Below are 26044 nucleotides of genomic sequence, written 5' to 3'. Positions count from 1 at the left end.
TGCGGGTGGCTTGCTTGTCCCTGAGCAGGACTAAGTCTTCAACTTGAAGATTCCTTCGGGGTTCTGTCCACTTTTGTCTCTGTTGCAACGAGTGTAGATATTTCTGTCTCCAGCGGGACCAAAACTGATTTGCCAGAGCCTGGACTTGTCTCCATTGCTTTGTGTACAAATCCTTGTCTGAGAAGTCTCCTGGTGGAGGAGGTGCTCCTGCCTTCTGCGTAAGGAGCGTTGATGGCGAAAGTATAAAGGGGTTTTCTGGGTCAGAAGACACAGGTAGGAATGATTGTGCGTTTATAATGGCTGTGACCTCTGCCATTAGGGTGCACAGTACCTCGTGGGCCAATCGGGTGCGTTGCTGCATCTCGGGTTTCCTTTTCCGGGTTTTCCGTAAGGACGTGAACCGTTTGACTGCCTGCTCTTTGTTATCTGGTGAGCGCTGGCGTGGTTCTCTGATTGGCAATGGGGCAACCCCATTATTTGCTTCATCTCTGAAGACCTTGGTGTCTTTGGTTTTTAAAGAAATGGTATCTTGAGCTGATTGTGCAAGTTTGTTGTCATACTTCGTTAGAGCGAAGACTGACTGGCCCAGCGACTCGTCGCTTGCCTCGCGCTTGTTAACGCCTTGTTGTGCTTCCTTGATGCACGGGACACTCGGGCAGGGTTGAAAGATTGAATGGCGGCCACTCTCTAGCACATTGGTCTTGAGTGTGTTAACCATCGGTTTGTGTACGTCACCGAGACACACCTCTCCTATCACCACCCAGCCCAGATCCAGACGTTGCGCGAAGGGGGCGTTGAGTGGTCCATTGATCTGCTGCCTAACCTTGTGTACCTGGATAACATCTCTTCCTAATAGCAGGAGTATTTCCGCTTTCGGATCCAGTTCTGGGATGTGTTTGGCGATGTGGTGGAGATGCGGCTGGTGTAGCACCGCACTTGGTGTCGGGATCCCAGCGCGGTTATTCATGATTTCATTGCACTCTAAGAGCGGAGGGAGACAGATGACGACTTTACCATCCAGGGACTCGATCTGGATGCCTTCTGCCTTCCTTCCTTGGGTTTCCATGTTGCCTGAGCAAGTTTTGAGGTAGTATGGGAACCGCTCACTCTCAATGTTGAACAATTTAAAGAACTCTGGACTGACTAGTGAACGATTGCTCTGATCGTCCAGAATCACATAGGCTTTGATGGCCTTGTCTTTGGCTCCTTTAGGGTACACCTTAGTGAGGCAGATCTTGGAACAAGAACGACTTGACTGAGCTTGACCGCAAACTTCTGTACAGTTCGTGCTGACAGCTATTGACCTAGAGTGAGCCTCTCCCTCCCCGCCGTCCTGTTGTGGGGGTGAAGGAGCGCTCTCGGTTTGTGGTGACAGGTCGGGATGCATGGCCTCGACGTGATCTGGGCTGCCACATTCCGGACACTTCACGGCGATCGTACACTCTCTGGCGAGGTGAGAGGTTGAGGAACAGCATCTAAAACATATTCTTTTCTCCTTGAGAAGAGCCGTCCTCTCTTCAAGGGGTTTTTCCCTAAACATTCTGCATGCTTTCAGGGGGTGAGGTTTGTTATGCAATGGACAATACTTGCCAGGGTCGTTGTTAGTCGTAAGGGCTTCGGTCTTGAGCACTGACACGGGTTTATCAATGTTGAAAACATTCGAAACGGATCTGCCTGGCTTGGTGTAAATCGAACTGCTTCCTGGACCTACAAGGCTAGGGTCGTTTCGCCTCTTCGCCTCCTTGCACACAAACCTAGTGAGGTGCTTAAAGGGAGGAAATCGACCATCGTGGTCTTCCTTGTACTCTGAGGCAACAGTCAGCCACTTGTCCTGCAGCCCAAATGGAAGTTTGTCCACAATTGGTCTAATCCCGGATGGAGTATCTAGGAATACTAGACCAGCTGAATAGCCATCTTCTTTGGCGCCTTGGATCTCCATGAGTAAATCTCCGAATTCTCTTAACTTAAAGTGATCTTTGGCTGACACCTTAGGAAAGTTTTCCAGACGTCGATATAGCGCCGCTTCAATAATGTCGGGGGCCCCATATCTCTCCCAAAGTCTCTCCCACGCTTCGCTTAAGGCTAGCTCAGGTTTGTTGATGTACACTGAACGCATGCGTCTCACCTGGTCGCGTGATTCTTTCCCCAGCCATTTCGCCATAAGGTCCAACCTTTGGGTTGCACTGAGCTGGACCCCGTCAATCACGTTGGTGAATGTGGAGAGCCAAGCGCGGTAATTTTCGGGTTTATCGTCAAACTGGTACAGTCCCGAAGTGACGAGATCCCGTCGTGCTAAATACTGCAGCGTGGGATCTGCTGCAAGCGGCATGCGGGCTGGAGAAGTACGTTGGCGCCTATATGACTGAGAACGCACGTTTCTCATGGAATTTGCCATCCTGGATTCAACCTCCGCGTCTCTTCGCATCGAACTTTGTAACTTTGGTGTCAAAGTATATCGGTTGTCAGCTCTTTCATTCTTGACTTCATCGCGGGGCCGCGAGGGTAAATTCTCTTCCTCGTAGCTGGGGAAGTTATCGAATAGGTATGGAGAGGGGAGACGAGCCTGCCTGTCTGCTTGATATTGTACATAGTCGCTCGTGCGTTCCAGTCTGGTCCTTTCTAAAGCAGAACTTGTTTCGGTCAGATCACGCGACCCTTCAGCTTCTTCTATGTACTCTGCTTCCACCATGGCAGCTTCTCCTTCTCCTTCCAGCTGCAGCACTTGCAACTCTGTCGATATTTTTGCCATTTCCAACTGGGTTTCGGCTTCTCTGGCGGCCTTTTCGGCTTCTTTGGTGGCCAGTTTCATTTTCAAAACTGCTTCTTGTTTGGCGTAATGCAGTCGCACCTTGGCGGCTTCTGCCTTGGCTCTTGCCTGTGTGGACTTACTTGATGTCGTTCTACTGCCCTTGTCGCTGGGCGCCATCGACTTGATCCCGGATCGAGCTGACATTGCAGCACTTGGAACACCTGATAACGCCCGGGTGGGCTTACTTGATGTCGGTTTACCGCCCTTGTCGCTGGGCGGCGTCGACTTGATGCTGGATTGAGCTGACATTGCAGCACTTGAAACACCTGATAATGCCGCTTTTTCACTGTAACGTTCTCCTTCGGGTGTAACGAAACGCCGAATTTAACGTCCGGATAAACCACAGCCAATGCAAACCAGATCGCAGTAAGATTAACCATTTACTGTTCACTCTTCACATTAACATATGGTGAAAACTGTTGATAAAACAATACAAGATTGATACAGTATTTGTTCCTTCCTTAATATCACATTTCAAGTGTAAATACTTGCAAAGGTGACTATAACTACATTACACTAAGGTGCAGTATACAGGGAGAGTTTACCTGCTCCATTGACTACTTTAAATACACTTCCATGCAAACTATCCGCGACTCTTTAACTAAGGAAAGCATAAACATTATCTACCGTCGTTACCTCTAACAGGATCAGCATTAACATCTTAGTTCAATATATCGATTATCTATTAACTTACAGCGTTGCTCTCACTGTGATTTCTCATGCCTGCAAAACTGCTTGTGCTCAGGTGAGCCTCGTGGTGAGCCCCCACCCTCGCGCTAATTTCAAACCGGTATTTTCCCACAAGACGCGGCGAAACCGGATGTGACGTCATCGCATGCCGATATATTTTACATGCAATGAATACACTTTAAACACTTCTAATTCTAACTAGAAAATACTATTGAATGAATTACTAAGCGAAAATATTATAAACTAAATAACTGTCGTAAAGACAGCACAATCTATATAAAGCTACTTTTAGAAAAAAAAATCCTGAATTGTGTGATGTGTCAGTAATTACTCCTTGAGAGCTTTGGAAAAAATTATTTCAAATGAATACGAGTAGAAGGTATGAAAAAGTGCTTTTTAAAAAAAAAACCTAATCAACCGATTTGGTTACTGGTTCATCAGCAAAAGAGGCATTGATTATGCTTTTGACATCATGTCGTCTTATTAATGTAGTCATTATCTACCCCTACACTTATCAACCTTTTTGCCTTGGAGGAACCCTTGAAATAATTTTCAGACCTCAGGGAACCCTTGCATTTATAAAAAAAAAGAGATAATAAAAAAAAGTATATCTTCAGCTCACGTTAGCGTGTTCAGTAAGTTGTAGATAATGTAATCCAAAAATAACTGTCATTGCTCTTTCAAGTAGAGAATGAATTTTTAGCCAGCCTTTTTTGAAAAAAGAGAGCTTGGCTTTCCTTTCTAGAAATTAGTCTTTTTCTCCCTTTCATAAATTTTAAAAACTCTTAAAGCAAACATAATAAATTTCTTTTTCAATAAAATTTAAGATTTTCTGATATCCTTCCTCATTCTCAAGCCCAAGCAGCAGTGGAAACTTTTCAAGATTTTCTTTTGCAACACGATTTTTCCAAAGATTCAGTTTCCTTTTAAATCCAAGAACCTTGTCATTTGAAGTCAAAACATTTTCTTCAGGGCCTTACAGAGTTCATCTGGTTCATATGATTTAAAAAAGAAGTCTGGTAAGTAGGCTAGTTTTTGCAGCTATTCTTATCTTCAATGCACTCAGTCAAAATCAGGTTTATTATCACCGGCATGTGATGTGAAATTTGTTAACTTAGCAGCAGCAGTTGAATGCAATACATAATCTAGCAGAGAGAAAAAGAAATAATAATAATAAATAAAATAAATATAATAATAAATAAGTTAATCAATTATGCTGTGCATATATTGAATAGATTTTTTTTTAAAAGTACAAAAACAGAAATACTATATATTTTTTTAAAAAAATGAGGTAGTGTCCAGATTCAATGTCCATTTTGGAATCGGATGGCAGAGGGGAGGAAGCTGTTCCTGAATTGCTGAGTGTATGCCTTCAAGCTTCTGTATCTCCTACCTGATGGTAACAGTGAGAAAAGGGCATGCCCTGAGTGCTGGAGGTCCTTAATGGATGCTGCCTTTCTGAGACACCACTACCTGAAGATGTCCTGGGTACTTTGTAGACTAGTGCCCAAGATGGAGCTGACTAGATTTACAACCTTCTGCAGCTTGTTTCTGTCCTGTGTAGCCTGTCAGAATGCTCTCCACCATGGTACATCTATAGAAATTTTTGAGTGTATTTGTTGACATGCCAAATCTCTTCAAACTCCTAGTGAAGTATAGCCACTGTCTTGCCTTCTTTATGACTACATAGCTATGTTGAGACCTGGTTAGATCCTCCGAGATCTTGACACCTAGGAACTTGAAACTGCTCACTCTCTCCACCTCTGATCCCTTTGAGGATTGGTATGTGTTCCTGATGAAAGGTTTCGGCCCGAAACGTCGTCACTATCTCCTCCCAATAGATGCTGTCTGGCCTGCTGAGTTTTGCCAGCATTTTGTGTTTTTATTTATTTCCAGCATCTGCAGATTCACTCGTGTTGCCATTGGTATGTGTTCCTTCGTTTTACCCTTTCTGAAGTCCACAATCAGCTCTTTCGTCTTACTGACATGAAGCATCAGGTTGTTGCTGTGGAACCACTCCTCTAGTTGGCATATCTCACTCCTGTACGCCTCTCGTCACCACCTGAGATTCTATCAACAATGGTTGTATCGCCAGCAAATTTATAGATAGAACTTGAGCTCTGCCTAGCCACACAGTCATGTGTGTATAGAGAGTAGAACAGTGGGCTAAGCACACACCCCTGAAGTGAACTAGTGTTGATGGTCAGCGAGGAGGATATGTTATCACCAATCTGCACAGATTGTGGTCTTCTGGTTAGGAAGTTGAGGATCCAATTGTAGAGGGAGGCACAGAGGCCCAGGTTCTGCAACTTCTCAGTCAGGATTGTGGAAATGATGGTATTAAATGCTGAATTATAGTCAATGAACAGCATCTTGAGGTAGGTGCTTGTGTTGTCCAGGTGGTCTAAGGCTGTGTGGAGAGCCATTTAGATTGCATCTGTCGTTGACCTATTGTGGCGATAGGCAAATTGCAATAGGTCCAGGTCCTTGCTGAGGCAAGAGTTCAGTTTAGTCATGACCAACTTCTCAAATCATTTCATCACTTTTGGTGTGAGTGCTACTTGGGGGATTGACATTATTCTTCTTAGGCACTGGTATAATTGTTGTCTTTTTGAAACAAGTGGGAACTTCCGTCCATAGCAGTGAGAGGTTGAAAATGTCCTTGAATACTCCCACTAGTTGGTTGGCACAGGTTTTCAGAGCCTCACCAGGTACTTCATTGGGACTTTCCGCCTTGCGAGGGTTCACTCTCTTTAAAGACTTTTGCTTTTGCTTTTGCTCCTGAGATGGAGATCACAGGGTCATCAGGTGCAGCAGGGATCTTCACAGCTGCAGTTGTATTCTCCCTTTCAAAGAGTGCATAGAAGGCATTGAGTTCATCTGGTAGTGAAGCATGGCTGTCATTCATGCTATTGGGTTTCACTTTGTTGGAAGTGATGTCTTGCAGACCTTGCCAGTGTTGCCGTGCATCTGATATCGCCTCCAACTTTGTTCAAAATTGTCTCTTCGCCCTTCAAATAGCCCTCCGCAAATCATACCTGGCTTTCTGGTATAGCCCAAGGTCTCCATACTTGAATGCCACAGATCTAGCCTGCAGCAGACGATGTACCTCCTGGTTCATCCATGGCTTTTGGTTTGTTACAGTCAGGCTTGCTGGGCGCACACTCATCCACGTAGGTTTTAATGAAGTCTGTACCAACTGCAGCATACTTACCCAGATTCGAAGATGAATACTTGAATACAGTCCAGTCCATTGATTAATAGCAGTCCTGTAGTTGCTCCTGTGCTTCTCCTGTCCATATCTTCTTGGTCTTCACTATTGGTGTTGCAGTCCTTGGTCTCTACCTAAACTCTAGGAGTAAAAGTACAGCTAGGTGATCAGACTTCCTAAAGTGAGGACCTGGAATAGCACGATAGACATTCTTGTTGGTGGTGTAGCAATGGTTCAGTGTGTTGTTTCCTCTGGTATTGTAAGTGATCTGTTGATGCTAGTTGCTTTAGTGATTTTTTTCAGACTGGCTTGGTTAAAATCTCTGAAAATGATGGTGAAGGCATTAGGGTGTGCTGTCTTGTGCATGTTGATCCCATTGCTCAGATCATCTAAATCCTGCTTGATGTTGGTCTGAGGTGGAATGTAAACTGCTACCAAAATGACCCCAGAGAACTCCTGTGGTAGATAAAAGGACAGCACTTTACTGCTAGATATTCCAGGTTTGGTGAGCAGAATTGGGACAGCACTGATATGTTTGTGCACCAAGAAGAATTGATCATGAGGCATACTCCTGCACCTATGCTTTTGAGATCTATCCTGACGGTGTATAGTAAACCTGTCGATCTGAGTTTCTGCATCTGACACGGAAGAGGTTAACCAGGATTCCATGAAACAAAGTACACACATAGTCCTAATGTCTCTCTGATTCAACACTCTAGCTCTGAGATCATCAATTTTATTCACTAGAGACTGCACTTTCGCCAGCAAGATGGTCGGTATAGGGAGTTTAAAACCCTGTTTCCTTAAACGCATTTGTAACCCCACTCTACACCTGTGCTTCCTCTGAGGTGTCCTTTGTGGGCACTTCCAACCACAATTGGCATTATTTCCATTGGTTTTAAGTAGCGATATGTTTGTTTAAACACATTAAGACATCTTTGTTGACTGTACTGACCTTGGAAGCAGTTGTGCTTTTTAGCTGTATCAGGCTGAAATGGGGATATTCAGCAAAATCTGTCCTATTATTTTCTTGAAAGTACTCCAGCAATTCACCTTTCAGCTCAAGCACCCTGTTGAAAACTCTTACTCTGCTAAGCCACTGGATTTCTGTGCGTAGCAGAAGGTTGGTGTGCTCTTTGTCCAGGTTTTCACAGTTCCTTAAACATTCTCAAGTGAACTGGTCTTTGTTTAATAAAATTAACCATTTTTTTTTGTAGCACCATCCAGAATTTTTTTCATTTCACCTCCAAGAGATTTTTGACAACAGCACTTCTCTGTGAAGAATGCAGCATGTTGTGACAACGTCAGAAAGTTTCTCTCTTTTTTTTACAAGAGAAATGAAACTTCTCATGGAGCCAACCACTTACGGGGTACCATCAGAACAGATACCAACACAGTTCCTCCAAGACAGACCTTTTGCTTCCAGATATGAAGACAAAACATTAATTATATCTTGGCCATTGCTTGTTTCGGGCAGCTCTTTGCAACAGAAAAGTTTTCTTGACTTTCAGCATTATTTACAAATGGTACAACATGACATTTATTGGTGAAATCTGTTGACTCATCAACCTGGTTAGAGAATTTGTTGTTTTTCAGTTTACACACAAATCCTCTTAAGCATCATGTGACATGTCATCAATATGTCGACTTGTCGTGCTGTTTGAGAGTGAAATCTTTTCTATTTCTCGTACTACATCTTGTCTTAACAAGGGTTAATAAAACATAAAGAAGAGCAGCAGAATAAGTAACTAAAATACGAAAACTTCACAATATAATTCATTACGAGCCTGCAAAATTCACCTTTTTGCAACATTTACAGTAGCAAAGCAGCAGGCCAGCAGCTGAGTTGCAGGTGCATAAAAATTCCTTCTTTAGAATGATAACTTTCCCCCAATTTTCTGCTACAACGGTAGAGCTTGTTTGCTGCTTAAGTCAGTCCTTAAGGGGAAGTTGGGGAGTTAATTCAGCAGGGAGAGGCTAATGACAAGCCCAAGTTGGGTGAGACCATTCAACGCTCTGATAACGTACTTCTTGCTCTCATCAGCCTACTGGCCCTCCTCCATGCAATACAGCACTCACCAATTGTCAGTTTACCATCCTCAGCTCTGTGCAGTACTGTGCTCACCAGTTTTCAATGACCTCCCCTATCTCATGTCGGAAATTGTGAATGGACTCAACCAAATAAACACAGTCCTACTGCACACTGCCATACTGGGCTGAGAGACCTTTAACAAGATTGTTCATGGGGCTGCTCAGTCACTACCCACCATTGTGAGCGCTAGCATCACATGTTCATGAAGTTCAAAAAATGATGTTTTTTATATCACAACCTCTTGTGGAACCCTTAGGAACCCCAGTTGAGAAACCCTGATTTAGCCCCACGTTAATTAGTGACAGGCTTAAATCTGCTGCTTTTGTTACCGTCAGTGAAAAATATTCTCTTTTTTTTTGACTTACCATTTGACGTGTTCATTTTATACAAAACTCTGTCATCTCTATGCAATCCTTGTTCCCTTAACCTCAGTGCTCTTTTTTCTTCTGACTAGATCACTTCTTCTCCAGAATTCTTTTCCTATTAATTTTATCTCTGTCTCTGTTATGGATGGCCCTTTTTATGTTGGTGTCCATTTTTGTTTGATTCTACATCTGTAAATCCTCTTGGGATGTTTTTGTATGTTGAAATTACAAATATAGATTTTTGTTGTATTGTTTTTGAGGTAGATTGATTAAATCTGAAGAGCTTTTATTTGGGATACTTTGGTTATTTATTTATATATATTGCTGGAATCATCAGGCCGAATCTGTGGAAATAAGCAGAATTGATATTTTAAGTTGAACAACCTTCATCGGAACTGTTTCTCTTCACAGTTTATGTTCAATGGTTTTTTTTTGGAACAGAGTCCTGACTAACCATATTACGCACTGTGAAAGTAGGTTTCTTTAGCTCTAGTAAGTAAAAACTATTTAAACATTGAAATATTCCACTTGGTCAAGTTTTTCTCCCACAATATTAGATACAGTATCCCCTTTCCAGTATGATAAATGTGTGTTTTCAGATGTTTAAATACAAGTTCTTCCAGTGTACTTTAATTGACCAGCAATGTTAAGTTTATTTAGGAAAAATGATTCTTCCAATTCATCTTCCACCAATAAGTTTCCATGGGGAGGTCAGTAGAAGTGATTTGAACTGAAGGCAAGTGGAATTTATCACAATTAGTAGAAGCTAGTCAACAAAAATATATTCCTGGTATATCCTCACAGAGCTATTAACTAAATGTACTAAAAATAATATCCAGAAAAATTAATTCAATTAATCTCAATGGTCCTCGAGTCTTGTAACTATAAAACTGAGATTGATACTTCCATAATTACACAGATTGTGGCTTTGGTGACCAAAATTGTATCCCATACACTAGAATATATAGGTTAAGGCATCCTGTACACATTCTGTGTAAGAGTCAATGTATTTACAAGTAGGCCTGACGTCTACCACAATGTAGGGAGCATTACCATTGATTGCTTTAGAAAAACAAATGTTACACAATGCTTATGATAGTCAACATAACTACTGTTCCTGAGATTTTTGACTTTAGCTTTATAATCTCTCTCATCTCTGACCTCCTGAGCTGTAGATTTCTGTATTTCTATGTTTACATATATGTGACCATATACAACCCTGAGAGTCATTTTTTCTTGTGGGTATACTCAATAAACCTAGAATAATAACCATAACAGAATCAATGAAAGACCATTCAACTTGGGCATTCAACTAGAGTGCAGAAAATGACAAACTGCAAATATAAAAAGGACAAACAATAATAATAAATAAGCAATAAAAATGGGATGAGTCCTTGAAAGTGAGTATTGGTTGAAATGAGTGAAGTTATCCCCTTTGGTTCAAGAACCTGATGGTTGAGGGGTAGTAACTGGTCCTGAACCTGGAGGTGTGAGTACCTTCTTCCTGATGACAGCAGTGAGAAGAGGGCATAGTGATTAGTATAGTGATTATACTCAGATTAATACGGAGAGTGCTAAGGAACCTGGAACAGGAGTGACAGGGTTTGGGGTGGCTATACCAGCAAAAGAAATTGGAATCAGCAGAAGAACATCTACTAAGTTAGGGGTGTAAGCAGTGGAGATGTTGGCAGTGTTGGTTGTGTTGAGATGGGTGGAGAAAGCTAGACTAGTCAGTGTTGATATGCTCAGATTCATCCTCAGTTCTAGCTAGTTTAAGGTCTTTTCACTCTTAACAGCCGGCAAAATGTACTTTATGAAGTCCTTCAGTCAGTCACAAGAGTTGCAAATCAGGGAGGTCAGGTAAAATTTCTATGGGTTCAAGCTCATGTAGGGGTGAAGGGGAATGAGAGGGTTGATGAGTTGGCAAAGAGGGCGTTAAAGAAAGGAAATGTAGAAATGCACGTTAGTATCAGAAAATCAGAGGCTAAGTGTGCAATCTGGGGAAAAGTCATCCAAATGTGGCAAGAAAGATGGGACAGAGAGGAGAATGGGAGGCATTATATCAAATTCAAAAGGGTGTTACAGGTATTAGGGGTAGGCAGTGGATACAGAAGGGAGGAAACTGTGTGGACTAGGTTAAGGCTGGGGCACTGTGCACTAAACAAAACATTGAAAATGATAGGGAAACACCAGACAGGACTGTGTGAGGAATGTCAGGAAGAGGAGTCAGTAGAACATGTAATTCTAAGTTGCAGGAGGTATGGGATTCAGAGAGAGATGATGAAAATTAATCTAAGGGAATTGGGAGTGCAGGAATTCACATTAGAAGAGTTACTGGGCATGGGTGAGACAGCACAGGACAGGGTACTTTCAGCTTTCTTAAGGTATATGGGTTTTTTTTATAGGATATGCTGGATAAACTGGAATAGGGTACTAGGATGGGGAAGGGAGGAAGGGAGGGAAAGTAAATGGGTGAAGGGATTTAGGATGTAAGTCTATCATCTGATCCACACTCCGGAGTAGAAGATGGCGGTAATACACCATTAAGCTGAATGCCAACCACTGTAAAAAAAAAAGAAAAAGGCATGTCCTGGGTGGTGGGGTTTGCTGATGATTGTGCTGCTTCCTTGTGACATTGTTTCTTGTGCATGGCTGGGAAGACTTTACCCACGATGAACTGGGCCATATCACCTATTTTTGTAGGATTTTCCATTCAAGGGCATTGGTGTTTTTATACCAGTCTGTGATGCAGCCAGTCAGTATACTCTGCAGTACACATTGAGAGAAGTTTGTCAAAATTTCAGATGTCATGCTGAATATCGCGAACTCCTAAGGAAGTAGAGGTACTGCTGTGTTTTCTTTGTAACTGAGTTTGTGTGCTGGGCCCGGGACAGGTCCTCCAAAATAATAACACTGAGGAATTTGAAGTTGTTGACCCTCTTGGTCATGCTGACATTGAGTCAGAGGTTGTTATAACATCACCCAGACAGATTTTCAATCTCCCTCCCATAAGTTGATTCATCACCATCTTTGATTCTGTCTACGACAGTGATGTCATCAACAAACTTGAATATGTCATTGAAGCTGTCCTTAGCACACAGTCATAAGTGTAAAGTGAATAGAGGAGGGGCTAAGCACACAGCCTTGTGGTGCACTTCTGCTGATGGAGATTGTAAAGGAAATGTGGTTGCCAAATGAGGAAATCCAGGATCCAATTACACAATGAGTTATTGAGGCCCAGATCTTGGAGCTTGTTGATTAGTTTTTAGGGGATGATGGTATTGAATGCTGAGCTGTAGTCAGTAAAGAGCACCATTTGTATACATGGACCTGTTCATAGGAATAATTATTAGCCTAGTCTCTTGAACCAGTCCAGATAACTTCATTCACTATTGTGAACTGGTTCTACAACCTACAGGCTTATTTTCAAGGACTCTTTGTAACTCGTTCTTAATATTATTTTACAATTTGTCATCTTTTGCACATTGATTGTCAGTGCTTGTGTATGTATAGTTTTGCATAAAATTCTGTTGTATTTTTTTCTTGTAAATGCTTGTAGGAAAACAAATCTTAAGGTTGTATATGGTAACACATGAGTACTTTAATAATAAATTTACTTTGAACTTTGAACTCTTGGTTTTACTGGTTGTCAAAGCTTTCAGCACAGAACTTCTACTCAGGCCAATGTAAAAAGCTAGTTGCAATGTAATTATGAGTATAGGAAGACGTGGAGATTGTGGGAGTAAGATTTGACTCTCTGAACTGTTGAGCAATTAAATTACAATATAAGAAAATTGTTATAGCACAGTTTATTAGGAAGGAAATCAAGACCTGTCATTTTAGTGATTTATTCTAAAGTGTGAATCTGAGTATAAAAATATAATCTTAGTACAATTCCTACCACTTTCACAACTGATTTGGTGTTTATATTTTCAGGCAGTCACTAGATCTAGTATTTGACTGATCACATGAGCAAATTAGTATTGCTGTATTAACTTGAACTACTGAAGGGCATAGTGAAACTAAACAACTTTTTAAAAATACGATGCATGATGGGATATTGCAATATGCTTCAAAGTTAAAATGTGCTCTTGTATTTTAATATGTTGACAAATATGGCAACCAAGCTGCAAATGGCACAAAATATGCAAATTAAATAAACTTCATTCAATTATTTTTGTTTTGTGTTTGTTTCCTTTGAGAAATATATTTGAATGGTTTTAATAATTGCTTCTCATTAATGGTTTGTCAGTCATTTGTGCACCCTGTACAGTTGTGAAGACCTCTCTGGTTTTAGAATTTCTTCAGCAAATCATTCATATCATTCAGCCTGCTCCAACTTCATTGGAAACTGCTGAATCTTTTAAAAATATATGACTTAACACCTAATCAATTATTTAAAGTAACAAACTAAGCTTGCACTGTGTGGAGCCAATATTCCTTGTGGTATTTGAATAAAGTAAATTTATGCTTTTTTTTGGTTCTCTGCTCTGCATCTGCCTTTAATACTTGGATTTGTTTATGTTCACTAACAATCAAAATGATGATTGTTGTTTTGCAGGAGTTTGCTGCAGTGCTCAGTGTGGCAAGAATGGATGTTGTCTCTTTGTTATGTCAACCCAAAGAATTCTGAAGAGCAAAAACTGACAGAGATGGTGTATGCTATCTTCCGGATATTGCTTTATCATGCAGTAAAGTATGAGTGGGGTGGCTGGAGAGTCTGGGTGGATACACTCTCAATTACACATTCAAAGGTGAGACTTAATTAACAATCTAGACAATAACTAATAAGTGCATAAACATTTTACTGGTAATTATGTCAAATTAGCTGTCCAACCTATGTCATTGCTAGTGCATAAGGAGCAAAATTAAGCAGTGGACTTTACAAGCTGAGCCGTGTGTATATCAATTTTTAAGAGAAGTTGCATGATCAAAATTTATTTTTATATTATCTTTCTAATAGGCATTTGCCAAAGTTTTCAAGCGTGTTGCTTGATTGCTTTTAATTTCTAAACCACAAGGAGGCAGACATGATCTTTGTGGTGAGCAATTGCACAATGAGAATGAGGAGCAGTGGCATGAGTCAGACAATGGAATTATATTGTGGTCTGTATTTGACCGGTGGCTCAGTGGAATGGCTGGCACTTTTTTTTAAATTAAGACCTAACTAATTTGAGATTTGAGCAGCAGTAGTGAGTACTGCATCTGCCTAGGCACTTTTCTGAGTGGCTTTTGGTTTTCAGCAGCTGACCTCAATATTTCCAAGTTTAGCCAGAATTTAAATTGGGGATTCAGCTTTCATGTTGTGTTCATTACAATTCAATTTTTCATTTATACCAAGATTTATTTGAAAGTTTTAAAATACAGAAATATCAATTATTAATGGAGTAACAAGATGTTTTTAAAATGAACCCTTAAAAGAAAGTGGTTCTGCATCTAAATCAGGTAATTAGTGATTTTCACACCAGTTTTTAATGTGAAAATTTAGACAGCTTGACCTAATGCATATTGCATTATTTTGAAGGTTTTGTAGTGTTATGAGTGTGTGAGCACTGCTAGTTTCTTTTCATGAAAAGTACTCCAAATTCTTGAGAGAACATCAACTGGAAGGGAAGGTGTTGGGTCTAAAGTGACCTACTGTACTTACTGTGCTCAATACTATTTACATTGAAATTGGCTGTACTCAATAGCCTTTACACCAGAAGAACGCCTTTCTTTTGTTTAATTAGTTTTGATTGGGTCTAGGGAAATAGGTGCTGGGCCTAGAGTGAAGGGTCCTGGATTAGGAGGGAAAATTTGATATCAGTGAGTGGACTAGACAGTGGGGGTGTATGACATTAGATAATACATAAAACTTTGGTCATTTCAGTAATACTAATTTGGGCAATACAGAATTTGAAAACAGCAGACCCATACCAACATTCTATATAGAAACCAATTAATATACCTCTGCAGTCATCAATTAATATCCAGAACAAGGAATCTCAATTTCAAACTTACTGCCCATAGAAACAATATTTCATCACTTTTTTAGATTTAATATTCTACATCTAGAACTAGAACATAGAGCTGTACAGCACATGAACAGGCCCTTCGGCCCAAAATGTTGTGCTGAAACAATTAAATTAGTAATCAAATGGCCAACTGAATTAATCTCTTCTGCCTGTACAATGTCCATATCTTTCAATTTCCTCACATTAATGGACCTGTCTTAAAAGTCCCTAATGTATATGCCTCTTGTCACCACCCCAGGCAATGTATTCCAGGCACCCACCGCTTCTGTGATTTAAAAAAAACTTGCCCCTCACATATGGGGGAGGATGGTGTTCAGATGTGTAGGGGAGACTTCTGGGTTGTTGTTTATCATGTTTGGCCAATAGCAATAGTGGAGTGAAGGAGGTGGTGTATGGGGTGTTATTAAAAATAGAGGTGATAACAATTATGAGTGGTGGCTTAATATAGGAGGAAGTGCAGTAATTAATTCAGAGGTCCAATCCAAATTGAATTTTAGAATTCAAGTTCAAGTTACAATTGTTGGAAAATATTAATGTTGTACAGGAAATAATACCATTGCATTTGCATCTGTTGAAGAACATGGGCAATCTGTGCATGACTTGCAACAGTGTTTGGTTTAATTTCTGTAAACTAGCATAATTGCATTGCATTTATGCGTAGTACTGGGGAAGTACCCTAGACACCTACTACTATAAATGGACTGATATTTAACAGACACAAAGGGTATATTCTCAGGTGAGGTCATGTATGCTGTGTACAGATTGGTTGCGGTTGCTTTCTTAAGTTATGAATTTCTCTGGAATTTTAATAGAATGTCAGAGGAATAGTGATGATATGTGATTTTAAAGAGCTTAACTAATATATATATTATTAAAGGTTTCCTTGCATTCAGTACTGATAAAGGGTATTCAGCCTTTATTTCTAAAAGGTCAGCTTTCAGGTTTTGAACCAGCTGTAAGATTGCTGTGTGTGATTATGCTACCTATCAAAGGAGCTAGGTTAATTCAAAAATTCGATCATGGTTTATAGCATAGTGGTGAGGGTTATGTTTAAAATGTACCTGTAAAACAAAAATTCAGGATTAGCCGTGAAGGCAAACTTGTGTGAACTTGGCCAATTGGTTGAACAGACATAAGAACAGATTGACTATCTGTGATTAGAAATATTTCTTTAGAGGATCACTGGTAACTTGAACCCTTTGTGCCTTTGGCCTAAACAACCTATGTAACAAGTATGTGATTTTCAAACTGTTAAATATAACCTATTGTTGAGTAGGGAAGCCATGTCTGTGTCTGGTATATATTTGATCAAGTAGAAGATCACATGACATTCCAGACCACAAATACATGCCTGGTGCAAAGATTTCTAGTGATCTTTCCTCTAATGCTTCTACTATTACATTAAAACCATGGTTATTGACTTTTTTCACAAGGAAAATTATGTCTTTTCTATCTCTTGTTAATGCCTCTTGTAATTTTATACTCCTTACAAGTCTGCATGCAAGCAGCTTCGCCAAACTTCTCAGCTTAACTAAAATTGTCCAATTCTGTTAACTTGCTCATGAATTTAACTTTATATCCCTTCTAGTACAATCAGTTGATTCTTGTAGTGTATTGACCGACATTCCGTGCGTTGTGATCTAGCTAGTGTTTTACATTTTGAGTATAGTCTCTTTTTTTATATAATTCTATGCATCAGTAACATATTCGTACATTGCCTTTATAATCTTGCCCATCTGTCTGCAGGCAAGGCTTCTCTTTTCCTTCACGCAATTGAAGATTCTATCGTGTTTTTTATTCCCCTGCCACCTTTGCTCTGTCGAAGTACTTTATATCACACATCTCCCTGTTGAATTCCATTTGATGCTTTTATGTTCACCTGATTGCTCCCTACAGCCTAGAACTTTTTTCCTCATCATCAAAAGTACAACTATTTTTGTGTCTTCTGCAAACTTCCCAATCATTTTTGCTACTTTGAATTATAGCATGAAAATGCAAGGAGTCCCTCTTCAGAGGGTCCAATCCATTTTTTATTTAAAGAAAAATATTTTTTCCAGTAAGCTATCTATACTTAATATTGGACTGACTAGCTTGTAGTTAGTCCATTACTTTTCCCCTTTTTATTGACAAATATCACATTAGCAGTCCAGTCTTCTATATTAACATTGGATAGATTCAGGACTTAGAAAGTGAGCTAGAAATGGCAAGCAATTATTACTCACTGGGTAGGTTCTGTTATGAACTCTTAAATGTGTTTACTCTTAGATTGCAGTAGCTGTAGCACCACTTCAATAATTATAGGAATTAGAAGCAGCTTTGCAAACTATTCCATGGACTCTACTTCTTGCTGCCTTTTGTAAAATAGCCATCTTCCTCATCCAGACTTTCTCTCCTCTTCCCATTCTGGATTTTCTCTCTCTTTCTCTCCCCCCGCCACCCCCCCAATTTGGGGAAAAGATACTGTACAGAAGCCTGAAAGCATGTACCACTAGGCCTGAGAACAGCTTCTGTCCCAGTGTTGCAAAGCTATTCAATGGGCCTCTTGTACAACAGGACGGAATTTTGACCCCACAAGCTATGTCATCATGGTTTTGCACCTTATTTATTATCTGCCTACACTTCACTTTCTTTGCAACAGTAACATTATATGCTGCACTCTGAAATTGCTTTTTCCTTGTTTTGTTGCGACATGCTGACATAATGAAATAATCTGTATGGATGGCGTGCAAAACAAAGTTTTTTACTGTATCTCAGTGCCTGTGACAGTAATAAACCAATTCACTCATCTTTAATTTGATGTCCTTTGTTATCTATGAACTGAAATTCTGCAATAAGTAATTCAAATCCATTAAAAATATAAATTACTTAAAAAGTTGAAAGTAATATACATTAGTTTATTTAGTTACATTAGTTTTTGAGCTAAAGATTATGCAATGCATGTGGATAGATAAAGAAATAGAAATTATTTTCTAGGCAATCACAAGGAAATCTGCAGATGCTGGAAATTCAAGCAACGCACACAAAATGCTGGTGGAACGCAGTAACACAGTGGCAGCATCTATGCTGCGTTCCACCAGCATTTTGTATGTGTTGCAGAAATTATTTTCTGGTTGCTTTACTATATTATCCAGGTAGCTTCACCTACATCAATTTCCCACTGTTATTCCACATTCATAATAAACTTAATTTATTAAGTATCTCACTGATTTCAAGCACCAAAATCATTCTATTTTGATATATAAAGAGTAGCTTATGTTTGAGGAACTTAATTTAATGTGTTTATTTAACACATTCATAGTAGCAGATCTGTGGAATAATGTCCTTAGTGTAGTAGTGTGAAGTTCTTGTATGTGACTGTAACGTTCTCCTTCGGGTGTAACGAAACGCCGAATTTAACGTCCGGATAAACCACAGTTAATAAGAACCAGATCGCAGTAAGATTAACCATTTACTGTTCACTCTTCACATTAACATATGGTGAAAACTGTTGATAAAACAATACAAGATTGATACAGTATTTGTTCCTTCCTTAATATCACATTTCAAGTGTAAATACTTGCAAAGGTGACTATAACTACATTACACTAAGGTGCAGTATACAGGGAGAGTTTACCTGCTCCATTGACTACTTTAAATACACTTCCATGCAAACTATCCGCGACTCTTTAACTAACGAAAGCATAAACATTATCTACCGACGTTACCTCTAACAGGGTCAGCATTAACATCTTAGTTCAATATATCGAGTATCTATTAACTTACAGCGTTGCTCTCACTGTGATTTCTCATGCCTGCAAAACTGCTTGTGCTCAGGTGAGCCTCGTGGAAAGCCCCCACCCTCGCGCTAATTTCAAACCGGTGTTTTCCCACAAGACGCGGCGAAACCGGATGTGACGTCATCGCATGCCGATATATTTTACATGCAATGAATACACTTTAAACACTTCTAATTCTAACTAGAAAATACTATTGAATGAATTACTAAGCGAAAATATTATAAACTAAATAACTGTCGTAAAGACAGCACAGTGACCATTCATCAACCTTATGCAGTAGAGTGTGTACTTTGTCATAACTGCAGTCTGTCTTGCCCTCTCCAAAACCTATTTGACAAGCATGGTTATATTCAAGCCAGGTGTGCAGACTGCAGGATTTATAGAAAGGAACTTGTTTGCTGATGATGCCAAATTCCATTTCTCACATTAAGGTCTTTGCCCTGCAGTGCTGAAGCGACAGTTCGCACTGTAGCAACTTAGTGACAGGAAATGAACATGTAGTGAATGTAAGATATCATTATACAGGCATGGATCTTGTTAGTTGCATCTTCCCATCATTTTATCAACACTCACGGTACTCCACTGAGGGCTGGGGCAATGGGATCCGTCAGAGATTTTCAGTGATTGTTGCTGCACACTGAATTTGGTGCATTATGACTGCTGAGAAGGGAAGAGCTGAGGTTTGTAGGATTGATCTTCATGTATCCTAGAATAACTTGGCCAGCTCTTCCAGTTATTGTTATGTGTTATCAATACCATCTCTATTATGTGGATTTGATTACTTGAAGTTGGTACTAGCTTCAGGCTTGGATCTGTGGCATGTAATTTGTACCCCAGCTTTACCCAAAGGAATTCCTGTGTCTGTGTTCTTTTTCTGGTCTTTTTTTTAAACTGCTAAACATATTATCTCCCACCCCCCCCCCCCCCCCCTTGGGCTGCTAACGAAAGTAAGTAGGCTACTTTCAAATTAAGAAACAATATTTTATGAGCAATAATTTTAATAATTATGAAGTTGTAAGCAATTCCTGTAGTACTGATCCAAAAATGCATTTATCCTGTACTTAAATGACCTTGTAGGTCTTAACATTGTTTTATTCCTTCATATGATCTACTCTGTTGGCAAGCCTGGTATTTTGTTGTTCATCTGCATGTGCACCTTTAATGGGGTGGCTCGCTAGCTCATTTCACAGGGCAATTAAGAGTTAGCCATGTGGTGCTTTGGAAATCACACGTACACCAGACTGGAAAGGTCTGTCTTTTCCAGTAAGTGAATCAAATGGGTATTTACATCATTTCAGTAGCTTCACAATCACTATCACTGATATATTTTCTTAAATTCTTGCCCAGGAAACTGGGGAGCAATATAGGAAGTAATCAACTAGTACAGTGTTCTCTCAAATGTTATTATGGTGTGAAAATGTGCTGATAAAAATTGGACTTGTGTTCTTTTATGAAGAAAAGTTTTGCGTGAACTACATGATTATTTGATTTTTCTTTCAAGCAGTTACAAGTAGAATTAACAGAAAATTAAATTTGAAATACAGCTGACCTTCTTGAGATTTTATTTATCTCCAGTATATCTTGAAAATTTTCTGTGTTGCATGGCATTCAAACTGATCATGTACCTGGTAACTGCTCAAAAATTTGAAAGGTTTTGTGGTGTAGAACATCAGGATCTGTGAATTTTCTATAAAAAGCCAAAGAAACATGATTGCAATTTTATTGTACAGTTTGATAGATTTCCTGCCACCTTTGAAGCAGCTAAGCTGTTTGTCACTGTATTCTACTCCTCCCACAGCTACATCACACTCATTAATGCATGGTGGCTTTCTTGACACTTCTGCACAGTTCTCTTTTTCTATATAATTTCCCATAGTTAGCATGTAAAGATCTTGAGAGTGTTTTATCCTGTTGCTTCTCCAACAGCATCTTCGGATGTAATGAATATTCTACAGTTTTAGTTGTAGATTAAGCATTGGAACATCTGGTAATGCAAAGCTGTTTTTACTTAAAGCTTAAAATTAAGACAATAATATCTATATGAACAATATGCAATACTGAGGTTTAAAAATACATTATTTTAAACATAAATTCATCAGAATATTAGAGTTTATTAAATTCAATTGGAAAAACTGTGCACAGCTTGTATTCCTTTTGAGTAATGCTGTTCAAAAATTAAATAATTTTGTAAAATGAATGCAGAAACTATTTTCTATTGTAGAAGAGACTGAGAATAAGGTAGCATAATTTTAATCGTTAAAATCTTAATATTCTAGAATGAAAAAAGGGAGAAAAACGATATATTTTGGGCTTAATATGTAGATGATCAGTGAATTGTTTAAGCCATATATTTTGATTCTGATAGATAATGGATGAAATGCTACAAATGGACAGGTTCCAGTTAACTCTAATGAAAGATTGTTTAGTCCAAAGCAATTTTCAAAAAAGAATGTTTAAAAAGTGAATGCAAGAAACATTAATTTTCTATTCCATTCCCCTCTGACTTCTGTGTTTGGCCTCTCAAATACTGTTTCAGCAAAAACCAATTTAAGCTAGATGAAGGTTATAAGCTTCTGATTTGGTACATTATAGTCATTATTAATTAATATGAATGCATTTTAAATAATCAAGCTTTCCATTGTGCATCAGTACTGGTCAGTTCTGGTGTAAGGTCAGCAGATTAAAGCATTGTTTTGTTCTTGTTCCACAGATGCTGCCTCATCTGAATATTTCCAGTGCTGCTGTTTTAATTTCTGTTCTTCAGGATATGCACTGCGTTGTTTCTGCTGTGTTTTAATTTCTCAGTGCTAATAGTTTTTTCTTCCACTTTCTGCTGCTTTTGTTCATCTCCTGTTTGTATTTGCTCCATTAACAAGCCTATTTTTGTTCCCTAAGCCTTTTGCTTCCTATTCCTTTTATGCACATCTGGACATTTTTGATTTCTAACTTTTCTTCAGTTCTGATATAAGCATACATATAAATTAGGAGCAGCAGTAAGTGATATGGCTATTTAATAAAATCATGACTGATCTAATTCTAATATTAACTCTGAATATCCCTGTAACATTTTACCACCATGTCTATCAAAATGTGTACATGCCTCTGCCTTAAAATTGAAAGATTCTGCTTCCACAGCCCCTTGTGGAAGACTATTCCAAAGAATGATAACCCTTGGGGAGGTGGTTGCAGGTTGCTTCTCTGGCTTAAACTGGTGATTCCGTATTTTTAAAGATTGAACACTAAATCTAGATTCTATTACTAGAGCATGATATGGTTAATTGGGCCAGATTGGGACCAGTGCACTTCGCCCAAATTAAACAGCTGCCTCAATTAGCTGAGTCTTCATGGAAATAGTTAAAAAAAATAAAAAAGACAAACTGCAGCTTAAGTAACAAGTTATGTATTTAAATGAAATACAGAGCAAATTAGAGCACTACAAATGCCTCCACGGTCCTTAAAGAAACGATATTTTAGTTCCTAATAGTTATCAGTGGAAGAATTCACCGGCTGTTCTTTTGAATGATGGTAAATGATCGAACTCAGCGAGGTCACCTAGTCCATTTAATGAAGTTTAGACAATTGCAACCTCCAAATCATAATTTTTATTGTAACATTCAAGATGATGGTCATTTCCTTTGTAATTCCTAACTTGTTGAAGTAGTGAAATTTGTTTTCACTCCAGGCTGTTACTGGCATCTCCAAGCCTAATTCCTTGAAATTGCAACGAACAAAACAGATCTAAAAGTTGCTGCTTTTTGTAAACAAATGCACACAGCTAATGCTGTTTTAAAAACTGATTGTTCTAAGCATAGTGTAGTGTCTAACAGCCATGCAAGTACACATGTCTGCTGCTAGTTGTAAACTGTTCGGCAACAGACACCTGCCCAAATGACATGGCGTTTTGTCCCAGATAAATAAAGGGAATCCTGACTATTTTCTAAATTTAGTTTTTGTTATTTAAGAGTTTGCTCAAATAAACAGCTGCCCTGATTAACCGATGGCCCAATTATCCGGAACCTATTGTAATCCTTTCCACATCCTTGTTGTCAAGACCCTGAAGGGTGTTGTGCATTTCAGTCTAAATTCCTGCTTATTCTTCTGAACTTGCCTGGTCTGTCCAATCTTTCTTCAGGCAACCTACCAATTCCAGGTAATCTCATAAAATCTGAACTGCTTTCAACACATTAATGCCCTTCCTTAATAAGAAAGCTGGCACTAAACTCAGTACTCCAGATATAGTCTGACAGATGCCCTTTTTAACTAAAGCATAATCCTCTTATTTTGATATTCTAATCCCCTTGCAATTAACAGTTACATTTTGCATGAGCTGTCCTGCTGTTATAAGACTATTGAACAATTCCCTAATGCAATAATGATGGACTCTTAACTTCCCAATCTACCTTGTTATGGCCTTGTACCTTATTACCTACCTGCATTACACTTTCTCTGTAATTGTAACACATTATTCTGCATACTGTTATTGCTTTCCACTGTAGTAACTCAATGCACTGTGATGAAATGGTCTGCATGGAGAATGTTCAAAGCAGTTTGTCTACTGTACCTTGGTACATGTGACAACAATAAACCAATTTACCAAACAGTATTCCTTTAATAATGATGCACCAAGCCACCCTGTACCATTTGGGTGATCTATTAATTTGTTAAATTTTTAAAATTGTCCTGCTAAAGTGGGCAGCTTTCCATTGTGCTGCATCTGCCATGCATTAGCTACACTCCACTCCTCTGGTACCTTAATAATGCCAAAGATAATGCAAACAACTCCATAAGCAGCCTTATGGAGTTCAAATGGCTATATCAACTCCCACCCCCTGCCATTAAACTCATAGTTCCCTTAACTCATTAACTGCTTGTTTCTACCTGCTACCCAAGATCCACAAACCTGACTGTCTTGGTAGGCCCATTGTCTCTGCCTGTTCCTGCCCCACTTGAACTTGTGTCTACTTACTTGACTCCATTCTATTTCCCCTAGGTTCATTCCCTTCCCACCTACATCTGCGACACTTTAAACACTTGTTCTCCTCAACAACTTTGATTTCCTGGTCCTGACTGCCTCATTTTCACCATGGATGTCCAGTCCCTATACACTTCCATCAAGAAGGCCTGGAAAGCTCTTGGCTTCTTTCTCAACAAAAGACCCAAATGGTTCCTCTCCACAATTACCCTCCTCCATGTGGCAGAACCAGTCCTTGCCCTTAATCATTTCTCCATTGGCTCCTCCCTCATTCACCAAACCCAAGGGGTATCTATGGGCTCCCACAAGGGCCCCAGCTATACCTACCTCTTTCATTGGTTACATAAAACAGTCCATGTTCCAAGCCTTCCCTGCTAATGCTCCTCAACTTTTCCTGCCTTTGACTGTGTTGGTGTTGCCTCATGCGCCCATGCTGAGTTCATCAATTTCATCAACTTTACCTTCAACTTCCACCCTGCCCTTAAATTCATTTGGTCCATTTCTGGCATTTGTCTCCAGCTCTGGTGACAAATTGTCTGCTGACGTCTTTTATAAATCTACTGATTCCCATGGATATCTTGACTATACCTCTTCCCGCCTCTCGTATTTAAAAAAATCTGTTCTTTTCTCTCAGTTTCTTCATCTCAGCTGCATGTGTTCACAGGACGAGGCTTTCCTTTCCAGGACATGAGAGGTGTCCTCCATCTTCAAAGAATTGGGTTTCCCTTCCCCTACCATTGATGCTGCCCACACCTGCATCTCCTCTATTTCATGAACATCCATTCTTGTCCTATCTTCCTGCCACCTTAACAGGGAGCGAATTCCTCTCGTCTTTGCCTAACACCTTATGAGCCTCTGCATCATTGTCCGCAACTTTTGTCATCTTCAGCAAGATTCTACCACCAAACACATCTTTATCTCTCCCCCCCAACTCTTCGCTTTCTGCAGGAATTGCTTCCTCTGTGATTCCCTTGTCCGTTTGTCCCTCCCCTCTCCTCTAATCTTCTTCCTGGTACGTATCCCTGTAAGTGACAGAAATACTCTTGTATCTGGCGCACCCGATGTGGCCTCTTGTACATTGGTGAGATCTGATGTAAATTGTTGCACAGCTTTGTCAAGCACCTCAGCCCCATCTGCCAAAAGCGTGATTTCCCGGTAACCAACCATTGACTGTTTATTCATTTCCACAGCTGCTGCCTGACCTGCTGAATTCCTTTAGCATTTTGTGTATGTTGCTCTAGATTTTCAGCATTTGTAGAATCACCTGTGTTTACCATAAGCAATCTTCTGTCTTGCTTCCATAATACTCTGGGGCAGATTACATCAGACCCTAGAGATTTGTCCAACTTAATGTCTGTCAATATCGCTAACACTTCTTTAAAGAACTCCAATAAAATTGTCATACATCATTTCCTTTTCACCAAAGCCATGTTGCCTTTGTTTATCTACAATTCTTTTTTCTGAAGTTTCTTGCTATGACTTTTTTGGGAAATGGAAGATCAACATTCTGAAAAGTTAATTCTATTTCTCTCTTAAGCAATTTGCTTTGCTTGCTACATATTTCCAGCATTCTCTATTTCTGCTTCTGATTTCCAGCATTGCAGTTTTTTTCCCCTTTTTCATATATCTAGACTGATGCTAGAACATTTAACAAAGGTGTGGAGAAACTGAACTGCTTTTGAAAAGCTTTGACCATAGATTTTTATTTCAATTGGAAAAATGCTTTTACTACTATAAAACCGGGTTTAAAACTAACTTTTAAAGTTTTAAAGCTGACTTACGCACACAAACTTGCGTTTCTGTTGCTGCTTTTCCATTGATTTATATTTTTGAACACAACTTAACCCAAGCTGGATATTCTGTACATACACATCATGTTGGCCTTGATTTATTTCAGTCATTCGCCACTGTACACTAAATATATATGGGCAGCCAGAGGCGACAGATCTGTTCACCCTAACAACAAAGTGTTGTGATTAAGTCACTTATTTATGAGAAGAGTTTCTTTGCAATAGTTGAATAGTCTCCAGCGCTTGAAAGTTTGTAGATTGGGTATGGGTGGGTGGTGGATGGATGAAAGCAAAGGGAAGTATAAAGAGGCACACTGTTTAATGG

General features: G+C 39.5%; 1 protein-coding gene across 1 annotated transcript in view; it reads left to right on the top strand.

Moving 5' to 3' along the window:
- lrba (LPS-responsive vesicle trafficking, beach and anchor containing) overlaps positions 1–26044 on the top strand; it is an 817631-nt gene that overhangs the window by 137532 nt on the left and 654055 nt on the right. Inside the window, exon 21 of the mRNA XM_059965020.1 lies at positions 13729–13921. Coding sequence (XP_059821003.1) covers positions 13729–13921 — 193 coding nt within the window. The remainder of the gene's footprint in view (positions 1–13728; positions 13922–26044) is intronic.

The sequence above is a fragment of the Hypanus sabinus genome, chromosome 3 (assembly GCF_030144855.1).
Source record: "Hypanus sabinus isolate sHypSab1 chromosome 3, sHypSab1.hap1, whole genome shotgun sequence".
In the NCBI taxonomy this organism is placed as follows: Eukaryota; Metazoa; Chordata; class Chondrichthyes; order Myliobatiformes; family Dasyatidae; genus Hypanus; species Hypanus sabinus.
Note: the sequence above shows the minus strand (reverse complement) of the source record. Positions and strands in the feature narration are given on the sequence as shown.